General features: G+C 44.2%; 1 protein-coding gene across 1 annotated transcript; it reads left to right on the forward strand.

Moving 5' to 3' along the window:
- Positions 1–123: 123 nt before the first annotated feature.
- On the forward strand, positions 124–13,841 carry LOC130124311 (oocyte zinc finger protein XlCOF6-like). Its single transcript, XM_056293772.1, has 6 exons — positions 124–295; positions 6,592–6,765; positions 6,862–6,891; positions 7,131–8,460; positions 8,629–8,900; positions 13,723–13,841. Exons 1-6 carry the CDS (start codon positions 124–126, stop codon positions 13,839–13,841), a joined length of 2,097 nt encoding a protein of 698 aa, XP_056149747.1.
- Positions 13,842–18,505: the final 4,664 nt, after the last annotated feature.

Here is an 18,505-nt window from a genome sequence, read left to right on the forward strand (position 1 = left end):
AAGAATTAGCAGCAGAAGCAGAAGCAGAATCAAAAGTAGTAGCCCCCTGCCGGTAGAAAACCGGCTACGCGCGTCATAGTGCCGCTGGAGTTCAACTGGTTTTATGTCCCCGTTGAGTTTACCATGTCCAGGACAAACCTTCTAAGATCGTTCGTCATCGAGCGACTAACAGCAGCAGCTGAGGAGATATTAGGAGCTTTCGAGAGGACGATAGCGGAGTATGAGGACGAGAGAGATCAACAGAGGAGACTGCTGGACATGGTGTTGAAGCCCAGGATTACATTACACAGAATAGGTTGGTAACACCAAGTTTCCCTGTGTGTCGTCCATTATCAAAACATTCTTGCATTCCTTCTTTCAATCTGATCTCGTTGTTTATTTGCTGAGGGAATTAGCACAGATCTTCGTGACTGTAGTTTCTTCTTCTTCTTCTTTTCGGCTTACCTCTTACCTCCCAGGGGTGCTACAGCACCTCTCTGCTGTACTTTAGGTCCATCAAAAGGGTAACGAGAATAACGCCCCAGAGCTAATTTTTCACACTGTGCAGAGACTTCAGTCACTGTCTCCACCAGGTGCGCCGAGGGTCTGGACGGTTTCCTGCTTGTTTATTTACTCGAGGGAATGTTTATGTTGTACAGTCCTAATGTGAGTGAGTTCAAGTACAGTAAATTTCCTGAATGCTGCACGTTAATGTATGTGTAGTTTGTTATATTATTTTTATTTATGTGAAAGAACATTCATTTTTGATTTACTGTTAAGTAAATTCTCCTTTTTATTAGAAGGCTGCAGCCAGTAGTAGCAGCATTGACATACCAACCCATAGTTTCTTCAGTAAACCACTGTTTAATAAAAAGAAAAGAAGAGGCCATTTTACGGGGGCGGGTTCTCCCAACCGTAGTCCTGACAGTATCAGGATTATGGTTGGGCTAATTGACAATACGAAGAGTGACATTAGAAGGGTTCACTTCAGATCAAGTTCTGGCAAAGATTTCTCCCAGATTTGACGTGCATGATTTTAGAAGTGAAACAGCTATTTTTAAAAATGCTCTTATTGAAACCCAGTCACCTGGCCACTCCTTTTAATGTCCACACTGTGATACTTTAAAGCACTGTAAAAGCAAAACAAGTTCTGGCCCTGATAATATTGGTAGTTGAATGCTCATCCACTCTGCAGAACAACTAACCCCGATCAAAGAAAGTTGAATCAGTTCATCTGGATACAATGTTTATTGACAGATATGTTTCATCACTCATCTTAGTGAGCTCTTCAGTCTAAACTGACTGCAGGTATCCCCACCCTTATAAACAATACAGTTGCATAATGACCAAAACCAACGAACAGTTTCATATGGAAATATAGGCGTGACCATTAATTAGATTTTCAAAGGCCATGTCTAATATTCAGAGAGGATTTGGGAATGTTTGCAATCACAGCATTGTAAGATGGTGACAGATGTACTTCTTAGCCGCCCCCAACCCCCTTTCCCGGTTCAGGGATGGTCGTTCCCTCTTCACATAGATGGCCTCTTTGTCTCCCTGTTCAAACGTTCCTCCCTATCAAGGATGTGCTCATCCCTGAAGGAGTGGCCATTGGCCTGTAGATGGGTGTAGACTGTGGAGTCCTGGTCTGACACATTAGCTCTCCCAGGTTGTGCCATTCTCTTGGCCAGCGTCTGTTTCGTTTCCCCAATGTACAAGTCACAGCAATCCTCCTGGCACTTAACAGTATACACACTGTATTTGGCGGGGGACCTGATCAATGAGGTGGTCCAACTTCTGGCGCAGCTTGTTTTGTGGTTCGACAGCAACCGAGACACCATGTTTGGAAAATATGCGTCTCAACTTTTCCGACACTCCCACCATATATGGAATCGCCACTGGTTTACACTTACGCTGTGGTCCTTCTCCTCTCTTTGATTGGCTGGTGCACTGTTTGGGCGTCTTCCTAGCTTTGACAAATGCCCAGTTAGGATAACCACACTTAACCAGGGGATGTTTAATGTGGGATTTCTCCCCTTCCCCCGCTGTATTGGTGGGGACATTGTCAGCTCGCTGGTTCAGCATCCTGATGACTCCTAGTTTGTGCTCCAGTGGATGATGAGTGTCAAACCTTAGGTACTGATCAGTATATGTTGGTTTACAGTAAACATTAATAATCAAATGTCCCCCATCACCAATTGCAATTTCACAATCTAAGAAGGCTAACCTGTTGTTTTTCACATCCTCCCTGGTGAACTTGATATGGTTCAGTTCAATTCAATTCAATTTATTGTCATTGAAACAATGTGCAGGCACATGTTAAAAATGAAATGAGGGCTAGGGCTTCACCAAACAGTGCAAGACAGACACAGACAAACACAGCAAACACAGTATAAGATATACACACATGAAGACCAAAAGCTAAAAATAAGTTAAAAAAGAGCAAGAGTACAAAATATTTAAAAATATCTACAGAGTGGGTAGCCAGGTTCAGGTGGGCAACAGCTTGTGGAAAGAAGCTGTTTTTGAGCCTGGTAGTACGGGCTCTGAGGCTCCTGTAGCGCCTCCCAGAGCACAGGGGGGAGAACAGTCCATGGTTGGGGTGGGTGGGATCTCTGCTGATGCTGAGACCCCTTCGAAGGCAGCGTTTGTGATAAATGTATTTTATGGCTGGGAGCTGGGTACCGGTGATATGCTGGGGCGCCTTGATGACCCACTGCAGAGCTTTCTGGTCTACTGAGGTGCAGTTGCCGTACCACACTGAGATGCAGATGGTCAGGATGCTCTCTATGGTGCAGTGGTAGAAATTGGGGAGAATTTTGGGGATAGACGGGTGCTCCTCAGTCTCCTCAAGAAATGCAGGCATTGTTGGGCCTTTTTCACAAGAGCCTGAGTGTTTAATGTCCAGAAAGTTCCTCGCTGATGTGGACTCCAAGGAATTTAAAGCTGGAAACACGCTCCACTTCCACTCCATTGCTGTGTATGGGGGAGTGGCTGCAGCTTCTAGACTTCTGAAGTCCACAGTCAGCTCCTTCGTCTTCTGCACATTGAGGACAAGATTGTTGGTAGTACACCATGATGTGAGGTGCTGAATCATCCCTGTAGGCCATCTCATCATTGTTGGTTATACGGCCAATGATTGTGGTGTCATCTGCAAACTTAACTAAACTTAGCACAAAAAGTAAAGAAATTTGTGTTTGGTAGATTATTTCTTTGTTGTAACAATGCTTCTTGGCAATACATCTTATATCAGGCAGCTGACTGTCAGCACCTGGGGTACCAGAAGCTCAAAACAAGAGCCAATAGCAAGAGCAAAATAAGCTGTTCGGCATTGGCAGAGATGATTTGGCAAATTTTTCATGGGCGCAACCCACATACTCAGCTCTGCTGCTCATCCCACAAATGCATGTTCCTTACAAATGTGGCACCATTTAAAAGGGAAATAAACAGGCTTTCCAACAGTAAAAGATTTATTACCAAGAAGCATTGTTACAACAAAGAAATAATCTACCAAACACAAATTTCCTTACTTTTTGTGCTAAGTATATAACATTTGAAGGGTGAGTTGGCAGGCAGTCGTGGGTAAAGAGTGAGAAAAGGACGGGGCTCAAAACACAGCCTTGAGGGGCACCTGTGCTGAAGGTCAGGGTGGAGGAAGTGTGGTCACCTAACCAAACAGATTGAGTTCTGTTGGTCAGGAAGTGCAGGGTCCAGTTACAGAGGGAGGGGTTGAGGCCAAGGGAGGAGTTTGGTGGTTAGTTTGGCGGGGATGATAGTGTTGAAGATAGAGCTATAATCTATAAACAGCATCCAGATGTATGTGTTGTTAAGTTCAGGGTGGGTCAGAGCAAAGTGCAGGGCAGTGGCAATGGCATCCTCAGCAGACCTTTTGGGACAGTAGGCGAACTGATGTGGGTCGAATGTGTGTGTGTGTGTGTGTGGGGGGGGGTACGTTTTTGATGTGAGCCAGAACCAGTCTCTCAAAGCACTTCATGGCAATTGGGGTGAGTGCTATGGGTCGGTCGTCATTCACACATGTGGATGTTGGTTTCTTGGAGACAGGAATGCTAGCGGTGGTCTTAAAGCATGCCAGGACTGTGGATTGGGACAGTGAAAGGTTAAATATAGTTGCGAAGACCTCAGCCAGCTGGTCGGCACATTCCCGGAGGACCCGACCCGGTATGCCGTCCGGTCCGGCAGCCTTCCGTGTGTTCACTCTGCGCAGTGATTATCTGACCTCTGCGATCGATAGAGTGAGCACCTGGTTTTCTGGGTGGCTGGGGATTTTTGTGGCTGGGTCAGTATTGTCCTTGTCAAAGCGGGCATAGAAATGATTTAGCTTGTCTGGCAGGGAGGCATCATGGACAGTGGGACCACTATTGGAGCTTTTGTAGTCTGTGATAGACTGAATGCCTTGCCACATTCGCCGGGGATCGGAGTTATTGTGAAAGTGGTCCTCTATTCGTAGGGGATATTTGTTTGGCTGTTCTAATGCCCTTTTTGAGGTTTGATCTGGCTGTGCTGTAGGCCTTACCTGACTTGAACGCTGCATCCCGGACTTTCAGCAGCTGCTGGACCTCACTGGTCATCCAGGGTTTCTGGTTTGGAAAGGCGCAGATTGATTTTTTGTTGTGACAATCTCAGTGCAAAAGTTAATGTAGGCTAGTATGGCAGATGCCTGTTCATTAATGTCTATATGGGAGCCATGGGTAGCTGAATGTGCAAAAATAGTCCAGTCTGTGTTGTCAGAACTGTCCTGGAGTTCAGAGACTGCACCTTTTGGCCAGACAGTGATTGTCTTTACTGCTGGCTTGACCTGTTTTATTAGGAGTATGTAGGCTGGGACCAGGAACAGGCAGATATGGTCAGACTGCCCCAGGTGGGGGCAGGGAGTAGCTTTGTATGAGTCCTTAATGTTTGTATAGAGACGGTCCAGGGTGTTTTGTCCCCTAGTGGGGCAGGAGACATTCTGATGGAATTTGGGCAATACAGCCCTGAGGTATGCCTGATTAAAATCACCACCTATGATAAAGGCATTGTCCGTGTGTTTGGTCTGTTGTCTGCTGATGGCACATTGTAGCTGTTTAAGTGTTACCTTAACAATACCATGTGGGGGGGGTGTATACAGCGGCAATGGTAATGGCCGTTTGCTTCCTGGGCAGATAAAAATGCCTGCATTGAATCATAAAGAGCTCGAGATCAGCAGAGCAATGCCTTTCAACGATCTTTATATTGTTGCACCAAGAGTTATTGACATATAAATACTCAAACCTCCTCCGCGGATCTTGCCGGAGTCCGCTGTCCTGTCGGCACGGAAGGCTGTGCGGCCCTCCAGCTCGACTGCAGAGTCAGCTATGTTGCTGTGGAGCCAAGTCTCCGTAAACATCAGCAGACAGCAGTTCTGCAGCCTTTTCTGAGAGGACAGCATGAGTCTTACCTCGTCCATTTTGTTAGCTAACGATCGGACATTAGCCATGAAGAAACTGGGGAGGGAAACTTTGAAGGGAGCGCTACTTAGCTTAGCATGTAGCCCGCCACGTTTTCCCCTCTTCTGTTTACGTTGCCGACGGGGGCAGCGTTTCCACTGCGAGACCGGTGAGCGGACAATATCGATGGGGAAATTGTCCGTGATGGTGGAGGGAAGTGAGTAACCCGTTCTGAGGTTTAAAAGTTCCTGACGGCTGTAGAAGAGCGCATGACCTACACTTGTAAGTAAAGTTAAAACTAACGTATAAATAACAAAGAAAACATAGCACTGAACAGGGAGTTGCAGTAGCCGGTGCGTCCAGCGCACCACCATCTTGGATATAAGGGGTTCTGGTTGCCCACAGAGTTAATGTAGTTGGTGAAATGTGGTACATCCTGAGATTTAACTTTAACCCAGGTGTCATCCATAAATCTGAACCAACGTCTATGTGGTGTCCCTGGATAGCACATCAGAGCCCTTCTTTCCATTTACTCCATGTACAAGTTGGCCACTACAGGTTAGACTAGGGAATCCATAGCACACCCATGCTTCTGCCTATAGTACTGTCCCCTATATGTGAAGTATGTGGACTGAAGACACAGCTTCAGGAGCAGACACACTTGGTCCGTGTTAAGAGTGGTCCTATTGCTAAGGGTGGGATCGTTTTTTTTAATAGCATATGGACTACCTCCACTGCTTAACAGGAACGCATGTGAAGAGAGATTTAACATCATAAGAGACCATTGTTTCATCCCTCTCCATAATGATGTCCCTCACTTTATCCACAAAAGCCATAGTAATCTGAATGTGACGTTCATTACTGCCTACCGACAAGTTAAGAATAGATGCAAGAAACTTAGAGATGTTATAGGTCACTGAGTTAATCATACAAACAATAGGCCATAATGGTAAATCCTGTTTATGTAGTTTAGGTAAACCATACAGATTAGGTGTAGCTTCCTCTGGGTTGAATCTGTGGTAAAAATTCTGTCAATAGGGGTAAGCTACACCTAGTCTAGGTTTACTTAAGATATTTAAACAGATTGTGCCTCTACAGCCAAACTTGAGTAGGTGTCCTGAATCAAATTTAACCTACCTCTGTAGATGCAAATAACAACATTGATTTTGTTTTTCCCTCTATCCAGAGTTTGTACAGTTATCTGATCAGCAGCATGGTGAGCAGGACAGGAGCCCCAGTCTGGCCAAGTTGGAAAAACAGGAACTCTGGATCAGTCCACAGGAAGACCAACTTCCATTGCAGGAGGTAGCTGATACCTCTGAGTCCATATTTACTCCTCTTGGTGATGGAAATGATGATGGTAAAGATCAACCTCTGCCCTCGCAACTCTACACAAATTTAACCTACCTCTGTAGATGCAAATAACAGCATTGATTTTCTTTTTCCCTCTATCCAGGCTATGTACAGTTATGTGATCAGCAGCAAGGTAAGCAGGAGAGGAGCCCCAGTCTGGCCAAGGAGGAACAACAGGAACTCTGGATCAGTCCACAGGAAGACCAACTTCCATTGCAGGAGGTAGCTGATACCTCTGAGTCCATATTTACTCCTCTTTGTGATGGAAATGATGATGGTAAAGATCAGCCTCTGCCCTCGCAACTCTACACAAATTTAACCTACCTCTGTAGATGCAAATAACAGCATTGATTTTTTCCCCCCTCTATCCAGGCTATGTACAGTTATCTGATCAGCAGCCAGGTGAGCAGGAGAGGAGCCCTAGTCTGGCCAAGGAGGAACAACAGGAAGTCTGGATCAGTCCACAGGAAAACCAACTTCCATTGCAAGATGAAGCTGATACCTCTGAGTCCATATTTAACCCTCTGTGTGATGGAAATGGTAATTGTAAAGATCAGCATCTGCCCTCACAAATCTACCAAACCCAGACAGAGGAAGACACAGAGCCCCCAGCTGTCACCTCATTTGAACTGATACAACTGGATGCCAAAGAAGACAACGTTTTAATATCAGAACCAACAAGTGACCACCATACCCTCTCTAACTGTCATGTAACTGAGAGTGAAGCTGACCATACTTGCAGTCGCCAAAACTATGAGGAAGCGGGTTCAACTCAGAAAGCCAGGCTGAAACCTCACAAAAAGCCCTACAACAAATGCAAGATTTGTGGGAAAGTTCTTTATAATTTGGAAATTTTTAAAATTCATTTGACATTTCACACAGGAGAAAAGCCTTTCAAATGCACCACTTGTGATAGAGATTTTACCTGCAAGTATAGCATGGAGAGGCATACAAGGACTCATGCAGGGGAGAAGACATTCAGATGCACCATGTGCGGGAAAATGTTTACCCATAAGTCAAGTTTTCAAAGGCACATAAGGACTCATACAGGGGAGAGGCCATTCAAATGCACCACCTGCGGGAAACTGTTTACCCACAAGTCACGATTGCAAATGCATGTAAGGACTCATACAGGGAAGAAGCCATTCAGATGCACCATGTGCGGGAAAATGTTTACCCAGAAGTCACTATTACAAATGCATGTAAGGACTCATACAGGGGAGAAGCCATTCAGACGTACCACGTGCGGGAAAATGTTTACCCAGAAGTCACAATTGCAAATGCACGTAGGGACTCATGCAGGGCAGAAGCCATTCAGATGCACCACGTGCGGGAAAATGTTCACCAAGAAGTCACAACTGCAAAGGCACGTAAGGACTCATACAGGGGAGAAGCCATTCAGATGCACCATGTGCGGAACAATGTTTAACCATAAGTCACAATTGGAAACGCACGTAAGGATTCATACCGGGGAGAAGCCATTCAGATGCACCACGTGCGGGAAAATGTTCACACAGAAGTCAAATTTTCAAACGCATGTAAGGACTCATACAGGGGAGAAGCCATTCAGATGCACCACGTGTGGAAAAATGTTTACCCAGAAGTCAAATTTTCAAACGCATGTAAGGACTCATACAGGGGAGAAGCCATTCAGATGCACCACATGCGGGAAAATGTTTACCCATAAGTCAAGTTTTCAAAGGCACATAAGGACTCATACAGGGGAGACGCCATTCAGATGCACTACGTGCGGGAAAATGTTTACCCGGAAATCAAGCTTACAAATGCACGAAAGGACTCATATAGGGGTGAAGCCATCCAGATGCACCACGTGTGGGAAAATGTTTACCCATAAGTCAAGCTTTCGAAGGCACATGAGGACTCATACAGGGGAGAAGCCATTCAGATGCACCACATGTGGGAAAATGTTTATTCAGAAGTCAAATTTTCAAACGCACGTAAGGACTCATACAGGGGAGAAGCCATTCAGATGCACCACATGTGGGAAAATGTTTACCCACAAGTCAAATTTACAAAGGCACGTAAGGACTCATACAAGGGAGAAGCCATGCAGGTGCTGCGATTGCGGAAATAGGTTCATCTCAAAATGGCATCTCAATCAACATGCCATGATCCACAAAGGTGAGAGGCTTCACAGGTCACTGTAAACAGAAGTTAAGTGACTGTTCATCTTAATGATTTATAATGATTTTATATTGCAACATATGTCAGGGGTTAAATTGAATCATTATAAGGGTGTAACTGCACAAACAAGACATGGTGCACTTTATGATCATTTTGTCAATATAGTCCAAAACGACTGTGCATCAATAAGATCAATACTTTTATACTGAAGGGCATTTTTATACCAGTGAACTTCCTCACAGCTCAATTTCATTGGAGTCATGGTGATACAGACTTATACAGAACATGACACCATAGTGTCAGATTGTTGATACTTCTTAATATTAAGGAGGAAGAACCATAGTACTTAGGCAGAAAATTCAATCACATTGTATTATGACCATATAACCACACATGCTATTATGTTCAGAGGCTCCTAATACAGAAATGATACAGCAAAATTTCTTAAAATTCAGGATTTTGGTAGTAGGTAGAACCATGGTAAGTAAGCAGAAAGTGCAATCACATTGTTTGATCATTTAATTATGTATAGTCTAACATATGCTTTGTTAATCTGAGCTTTTAAATAATAGATTTTCCGCATTTTGAATTACGTTCCATACAGAAACGCAAACTGGACAGTCAGTCTATTTCGTTTTTTCTTTTGACTGAAGATATTTACTGTATTCCTTAAAGAATAGTCTTTTGAAAAATGACTAAACAGAGCTGCCTGTAGGCCACATAATGTCACTTTTAAGGTGGAACGGAACATACGAGTAAGAAGCTGTTGAATAAGAAGCAAAGTTCAGCCTCATTATGAAATACTCTCCCCCAAGGAGGTCTAATCTAAATTCTAATTGCATTCATTTGCACGAAGGTCTCGCCTTTTTTCTTTCCCTCCCATCATCAGTCTTGTGGGGCTGCAATTGTAGTAGATAGGTTAGGGTTTGGAGTTGCTCTGCAAGGATTCAGATAGGATCTCCAGTTCTCATTGGATAATCACATTTCCATGTTTAAAGCCAAAATTATTTGGAGTGTTGTTAAGGTGATTCTAACAAAAACAAATTAAATTTGTCGAATCCTTTTTTTATTCATCTTAACCGAAAGGCTTTTTAGATAAATTAAATTTAGGTCATCGGTGCCTGTCGAGGCAGCAACCTAAGAACCCGCTGGTGGACATCGGTGGTGAGGGAAGCCGTCAGGCTGAAGAAGGACGCCTTTCAGCGTTGGTTGGCCCAGGTGTCTCCTGAAGCAGCAGACAGGTACTGGGAGGCCAGAAGGGCTGCTGCTTCAGCGGTTGCGGAAGCAAAAGCTCGGGTGTGGGAGGAGTTCGGCGAGGCTATGGAGGAAGACTTTCGGGTGGCCTCAAGGAAGTTCTGGCAAACCATCTGGCGACTCAGGAAGGGGAAGCAGGGCTTGACTCAGGCTGCGTTCAGCCGGGGAGGGAAACTGCTGACCCGGACTGGGGATGGTGTCGAGTGGTGGAAAGAATACTTTGAGGAGCTCTTGAACCCAGCTAACACATCCTCAGTGGAGGAGGTACAGTCTGAAGACTCAGGGGAAGCCCCACCCATATCCCTGGCAGAGGTCTCAGGTAGTTAAAAAGCTCCTCGTTGGCAAGGCGCTGGGAGTGGATGAGATTCGCCCTGAGATGCTGAAGGCTCTGTACATTGTTGGGCTGTCTTGGTTGACACACCTCTTCAGTGTCGCATGGAGGCTGGGGACAGTACCTGTGGAGTGGCAGACTGGGGTGGTGGTTCCCATATTCAAAAACAGGATGCGTTGTTTGTTGAAAATTCTCCTGAGTTTCGCGGAGACCCCAGAAACATAAGGGATGACTGTGCTATTCCTTCTGTTCCTTTTCTCCTCGTCGCTCACCTGGTTGGTCTTTTTGGAACCTGTTGCAGTTTTCACAAAGGTCCAACTGGGGTAGCCGCAGGTTTTTAAAGCTCCCCTCAGGTGGTTGTGTTCTTCTCGTTGGGCCTGAGTGCTGCTGGGCACATTGTCAGCTCTGTGTTGCAAAGTTCTGATGACGCTCAGTTTGTGTTCCAGCGGGTGGTGTGAGTCGAAAAGTAGATATTGGTCTGTGTGTGTAGGTTTCCTGTAAACCCCAATGTGGAGGCTCCTGTCTTCCCCAATGTGGACATCACAGTCCAAGAAGGGCAAACTTTTGTTCTGTACATCTGCCCTTGTGAACTTAATGTTCTTGTCCACCGAGTTGATGTGTTTGGTAAACGCTTGCACCTCTTGTGTTTGGATTTTGACCCATGTGTCATCCACATATCTGAACCAGTGGCTCGGAGGTGTTCCTCTGAAGGAGTTCAGGGCCCTGTGTTCTACCTCTTCCATATATAAATTGGCCACAATGGGCAATACTGGTGAGCCCATTGCACAGCCGTGTTTCTGTCTGTAAAACTGGCCCCTGAATTGGAAATATGCAGTGTTCAGGCAAAGGTCCAGTAGTTGGCAAATCTGGTCTGGGCTGAGGTTGGTCCTATTGTGGAGGGTGTCGTCCCATAGCAACGTTGCCTCGCAGTTTCCAAAGCCTCCATGGTTGGGATGCAGGTGAATAACGAGGTCACGTCGTCGGATACCATGGTTTCATTCGGTTCCAGTTTTACGCCTTGGACCTTGTCCACGAAGTCAATGGAGTTTTGGATATGGTGAGGTGTTTCACCCACTAAAGGGGTCAAGATGTTGGCTATATGTTTGGCAATGTTGTACGTGACCGAGTTTATGCTGCTGACGATGGGCCTGAGGGGGGTTCCATCTTTATGGATCTTAGGGAGTCCATATATGCATGGATTGTTATCTTGTGGACAGAGACGGTGGTATTGTATCCGATCAATGGTTCCTCCTTTCTGTAGTTTCTGTAGGTATTCTATTATTCTCCTCTTGTAACCACTAGTAGGATCGCATCTCAGAGGTTCATAGGTGTCGGTGTCGCTGAGTAATGACTTGATCTTGGCGTGGTAGTCTGTTGTGTTGAGGATAACCGTGCATCTCCCATTATCTGCTGGAAGGATAGTGATGTTTTCATGCTTTCTCAGGGCTGTCACGGCTTTCCTTTCCTCTATGGTTAGGTTGGAAGGAGGGAGTTTCGCGTTGGACAGAACTGCTGATACCTTTAACCTAAACTGTTCCGCCTCAGTTTCCGTTAGATTGTTTTTCCTTATGGCTGATTCTGTGGATGTGATGAGGTCAACTATAGGTAGAGGATAAATTCTGAGTCTCATCACCAGCCAGTCAGACTAGCTTCGTCTAGTCAGAAAGGCACGAACTGAGGAAGCCTCTTGGATGAGAGGCGAAACATCTTAATGGATATATACCAAGTCCAGTTGCACTTGATTCAACCCCTTTGGATTTTATAAATAGTACTAATAAAAAATACAAATGTGCATACACCTTATGAATGCCAGCAGAATGAGGATGAATATTTAAATAGGCTTGCATTCATCAGCTCTTTTATACAAGATAATACTTCTTCCAGTGTGTATGTCATTGGGCATTTGAATGCTGATATCTCAGACAGGAATTTGTTATTTGCCAATCACGTGGTTCAGTTCTGTCAAGATAATAATCTTGTCAAGCAAAGTCTTGTTGAATACAAATAGTTATACATACATAAGTGAGGCCTGGCACACTACATCAAGGCTGGACCACTGTATATGCACTGCTGATGCACTTGCCTCATTGGGGAGTATGGGTATTATGTATGTGGCAGCAACGACTGATCACATACCTCTTGCTATGGCTATAAATGTTGAACATCTATCTGTGCTATCTAATAATGGAGATAGTGATAATGCAGAAAGGTTGGACTGGTCAACTCTTACAAAGGAGGACATCTTAGCCTATTATGCCCGTACAGATGAAACCTTGGGTAATATACATCTGCTTATAGATGCAGTTGTGTGCAGAGACATTAATTGTAAGGACATGAGGCATAGGCGAGATCTCTGATGTATGTATGATGATATTGTTAGTGCTCTGTATGAAGGTAGTAAGTATAAAAATAAGACACATCACGTCAGGTCTGGTTGGAACAAGTATGTAGCTGGGTATCATGAAGAAGCCCGTGAAGCCTTTAAATCATGGGCTATGGCAGGCAGACCCAGACAAGGGCCTGAGCTTGAGCACAAGAAGCTTACTAATGCAAGATACAAGTACACCATTCGCTTCATCTGTAAAAAATTAGCAAGCCATGAGGGCAGATTCCATGGCTAAGAAGCTGCTAGGAAATATTCCTGTTAATTTATGGAAAGTGAGAGCTCTCAACAACTATAAAACATTGAATTGAATTGAAAACAACTTTCAACATTTTTGGGTATCAATCTTAGGCAGCATTGTGCCTATCATCCAAAGAGTGATGTCGTTGAGAGAGAAAATGGGACAATTAAAAATAAACTACTCAAATGTGATGAGAAAGGACTCACATGGATTACTGTTATCATTACATGGATATGTTATGTTATATGGATCACATGGCACTACTGTTAGTGTCAATGGCCATGAGAGCAAGAAGGATGGCTGCAACAGGTCTGTTGCCTTTTGTAATCCTCACAGGCAGACCCATGAACACTGGAACAGCCCTTCCCCTGCAAAAACAGGTCCTCAGCTCAGACCTCATCAATGATGTAATGCTTAATTATTGTGTGCAGTTAAACAAAATTCTAATTTCTATTCACATGCAGGTGAGATCGGCACTTCCACATCCAATAGAGGGTCAGCTGCACGACCTGAAGCCAGGAGATTGGGTGCTGATAAAGGACCTAAAGAGAAAACATTGGAGAAGCCCCGTAGGCGGGGTCCCACCAAGTGCTCTTGACCACACCTACAGTGGTGAAGGTGGAGGGCAGAGTCAGCTGGACACACGCCAGCCACAGCAAGGTGCCACCACTGGAGATGGAGGTCCAGGGTGAGAGACCCACTCTGCTCACAAACAAGGAAGAGAAGTAGACGTTGACAGCTCTCAATGAGGTTTAAAAACCTACCAAGAGTCAAAGGTTGCTACGCTATAGGGAAAAAGCATTCTTTTATCTAATGGAGCCTGATAACAATAAGGCATCATTGAGGTTCATGGTCATGATGACGCCAGTGCCAGAAAGCAGGCTCTGGCATCGTTTTAGTAGAATGGGGTTTGGCCTCAGGAGAATGATGTACTGTTTTGCAATAACTGTTGTGAATGTCAGTCCCATTTTATGGGTTTTTCATTCTCTACAAGATAGCAATGCTGTAACAACAACTGATACATTCTCATCAACCACCTTTCGCCCCCACCAAAGCCAAATTGCCAGATGTGCAGATGGCAGGAGATTAATGTATTTTTGTGCAGTGGAGATGCGTGTGATAAAGACAGCTGTTTACTAACCAGCTACAGTTTACTCTGGTCAGCTGAACAAAGTTTATTGGTCATGATCAAAGAAAGTTGTATCAAGTTCATCTGGACACAAAGTTTGAGAGAAAGGTTTCGTCACTCATCTAAGTGACCTCTTCAGTCAGAACTGACTGCAGGTATCCCCACCCTTATAAACAATACAGTTGCATAACGGCCAAAACCAACGATCAGTTGGCATTTGAAACATAATAGTCACGCCAGTTTGCATATGAAACTGATTATTGGCTTCGGTCGTTATGCCACTGTATTGTTTATAAGGGTGGGGATACCTGCAGTCAGGTTAGTCTGAAAAGGTTACTTAGATGAGTGATGAAACCTTTCTCTCAGTAAACGTTGTGTCCAGATGAACTGATTCAACTTTCTTTGATCTTCTTACCTGGATTATTGAGCATGCATAAAAATTTATTGGTCATGGATAAACGGCAATCACTATCATGTTACTACATGTGGAACAGGATACTGTAAAGTGCTAGTCACAGACCAATTTACAGTTGAAGGCTTGAAACAGTCCACAGTCTGGTGCAAAAAAGATGGAAAATCCACATGCTGTATAGATACAGATTGGCCACCAGGGTATCAATCACGGGTATTTAAAGTTATTGCTAACCCCACAGTAGCCACTCAGACTTTTGAAACCCCTCTAATGTGTGTAAGATGCTTTGATACCTAGAGAGGAAATCTGTCTAACTAGGATGAAAGAACGGGCCACCTCTCATAACTTTATTAATTGCTGGATTTTTCAACAATTACCTGCTTTGTCTCAATCACCTATGGTAGTTCCAGTACCGTTGTCTACAGTGGACTTTAAAGTATTCATTGTTAACCTATTTGACACCTCCTCAGGTGTCAAAAAGTCTCATGTCTTATTCATTATGGTCTACCTGATTGTGAGGTAGATATAATCTTATTTGCCTTGTCTGAATTCAATAAAGTTTTTACAAGCTGTGTAAATTGAAGCACGCAGTATTGTGGAAGGTATCTAAATTTGAAACAATGATAAATGCAGTGCTTCAGTATAGTGTAGAGAGTCTGTCTGTGCCTCCTAATTGCAGTAACAATATAGAATGTAAGCCAATAACTGAATCAGAATATGCCTATCGTATTTTAGCCAGGGTGTTTTCAGCCCCATGAAAATTGCAAATACAGCTGACATTTTTAGGTTTTACTGTACATAATTGATCTAGGCCTATATTCTATACTAAGTCTTTCACTCGCAACTGTTCATTTACTTGGCCTACTCTGAGTGTACAATGCCCTGCCCGATGTTTCTTTGTGTGTACAGGATCCCAGTTATGAAATTACCACAGACACTACTCTCTGTAATAGGTCAGTAAAGATAACATTCAGTAAGCAACCCCCACTGCCTGAAAAGGTCTATTTGATTTGTGGTGATCAGGATATAGCCGTTTCCCAAGAGAAACCCACAACCGGTGCTACTTTGCATTGTCGGTGCCCTTGATCAGACAGGCGTGTGCATCATAGTTATGATCACTCCATCACAAAGCTAAACATGCCTAATTTTGTTTTATTTTTTTGATTTTGAGATACTTTATTGATCCCCGTGGGGAAATTACACTGCATTTAACCCATCCTCGCTGTGTAGCTAGGAGCAGTGGGCAGCCGCTGTGCAGCACTCGGGGACCAACTCTAGTTATTTCTTCCTATTGCCTCAGTCAATGGCACAGACAGGAGTATTAACCCTAACATGCATGTCTTTTTGATGGTGGGGGAAACCGGAGCACCCGGAGAAACCCACCACAGCTACAGGGAGAACATGCAAACTCCACACAGAGGACGACCTGGGATGACTCCCAAGGTTAGACAACCCCGGGGTTTGAACCCAGGACCTTCTTGCTGTGAGGCGACAGCGCTAACCACTGTGCTGCCGTGCTGCCCAAAAACATTTGTCCCCTTTTGAGGCATTTATCAACTGTCTCACACGTTATCAACTGCTCAGTGCAAATTTGGCATATCAATACCGTAGTATGGTATGCAGCCCAGGACACGATTAAGTCACACTCTACTGTGTTAGAACGTCACATGAACACATCAACAGCCACGGCGAGATGCTTAGATGATATTAGATGTGTAACAACTGAAAATAGAATGGTGTTGGACTTTCCGTTAGTCTCAGAAGGTGGTGTATTTAAGGTGCTCTCCACTGAATGCTTTGCATATATTACTAGCAACGATGCTGAAATATCTGAATTGAAACATGATCCTGAACAAGGGGCAAAAGATTTACATACTGTTCAGGGGTGGGATCCCTTTTCCAATAGGTTTGGCCCCTTGGCATCTGTGGGTAGATCATTCATTTGTACCCTGATTGTAGGTATTATCCTGCTTCTTGTTAGTTTCTTATTTCTAGTCAGGAGTGGGGTGAGATGTGTGGCTGGAGAGGACATGGGATAATTGTGACGTCTGTCTGACTGGTGAGTTTATATGGAGTGTGTTGATGTAAACCTGATGCACTTCAGTTGACTTACAACTGACAGACAGGCCTCACAGTTATTCTGTGTGAGGTAAGATGTTCCCCAGGATGTATAACCACTGTCATGTTTTCATGTGATGTTTTATCTAGATGATTTGTCATATTGTCTGCTTACTTTTAATCTTTGACTATGTATGACCTATACCATGTTTAACTTTATTTTACATTGCTTAGATAGATGCTTAAAGTTCATGTGTAACAGAACAAAGGCAGTCTTATAAAGTGTCTTCTCCATGTGAACAAATAAAGGCCTATTGTTAACTGTTAGCTGATATAGACACATGTGAGCAACTCACTGAGTGTAGCAAGTCTACACAGTAACTGCAGAAATGGCCTTGATGGGATGTGAGCTGGAAGACATGAGATAAGGAGGAGAAGAACAGACGACTGACCTAGAAGAGAGACTACTGTACTGATCGGTGCACATTCAAGTATCTCGGCTTGTGTGTCTGTTCATGAACATATTAAAGTGTGAATACTGTAAGAGATTTTTGTCTCGCTCCTCACTTAATGTCAGCGTGGAATTTAATAATTACCATGACATACACAATACTACACTATACTGAATACAGATTCCCCCCACTAAAAAAAGGCAGAAGAAATAATCAGGTTCTATGCACTATTAAATAGTACAAATACATGTCCATTTGAATTAATGAGAAGGTTTCAAATACAGAGAGGACAACAAAGTATCATCTTGTGTGATAAGACTTGAACATGATTAAATATACATTGCCTGCATGTTTAAATGTTCCAGAAGGTCCCATTTACCAAGTTTCCAGGCTGCTTCCACCCTGTAAGTATTCAGTTCTGACTTCCATTGGGGCCTACATATATGTCCATAAATACAATTTAGTCATTTCAATCACCAAGTACAGCAAATACATTTTAAGTTGAAGGTCGTGTTTAATACACAGGGCACAGATACATATACAGTAATAAACTCAGTAATTATATTTTGCATTGTCAATGTAAGCTGCCCAGCAATGAGAAGATGAGACACCCAAATTGATGGATGAAGTGGAGGAGTACTGCTCTACAAACAATTCAAGGAGTCATCAGAGGAAAATTTGCTTTCAATAAATTAACAAAATATTACTGTGGCAGTAGATGAAGATTACTTATCCGTGTAACGTGCACGGATGAATAGGAGCCTTTAGTCGACTGGTTAACGTTGTGGCCCGCGGTGCAGGAGGCACAGGTTCGCGTCCCGGCGGCGGCGGTTCCTGGACTGCCCCCCCCCCCCGAATTCACTACATTGATATGCTGAAGCATATATCATGTTGATATGCAGAACCCCGAAAGAGGGGGGTAGTGTAACGTGCACGGATAACTACACATCGTGACGGTCCGGCCGGACTGCCCACCCGAATTTCGCTACATTGGTGTCAGAAGTGGGATGGTGAGACCGTGAGGTCATCGGAAGCGCGTGCGCTCAGAAGCATGAGGGAGTTGATATGCTGAAGCGCGGGGACGCGCTTCCCGAAGAAGGGGGGGTAGTGTAACGTGCGCGAATTCGGGGGGCAGTCCGGGAACCGCCGCCGCCGAGACGCGAACCCGTATCTCCTGCACCGCGGGCGACAACATTCACCAGTCCACTAAAGGGTCCGACCCGTTAGCCAAGGGCTAACGTGTCTACTTATCCGTGAACATTACAATGCTATGCATTCAAAATGTAACAGTAATAACGTCTTTTAATTTACCATCAATATCATTCAACAATCGGTGTAACAT

The sequence above is a fragment of the Lampris incognitus genome, chromosome 14 (genome assembly GCF_029633865.1).
Source record: "Lampris incognitus isolate fLamInc1 chromosome 14, fLamInc1.hap2, whole genome shotgun sequence".
Classification (NCBI taxonomy): domain Eukaryota; kingdom Metazoa; phylum Chordata; class Actinopteri; order Lampriformes; family Lampridae; genus Lampris; species Lampris incognitus.

What these genes read in the sequence shown, in the direction of transcription:
- LOC130124311 (XM_056293772.1), top strand. Translation starts at nt 124, where the DNA reads ATGTCCAGGACAAACCTTCTAAGATCGTTCGTCATCGAGCGACTAACA. An exon ending in GTTATGTGATCAGCAGCAAG is followed by an intron (nt 6,892 to 7,130) that starts GTAAGCAGGAGA and finishes CCCTCTATCCAG; the next exon opens with GCTATGTACAGTTATCTGAT. An exon ending in CATAAGTCAAGTTTTCAAAG is followed by an intron (nt 8,461 to 8,628) that starts GCACATAAGGAC and finishes AAGCTTTCGAAG; the next exon opens with GCACATGAGGACTCATACAG.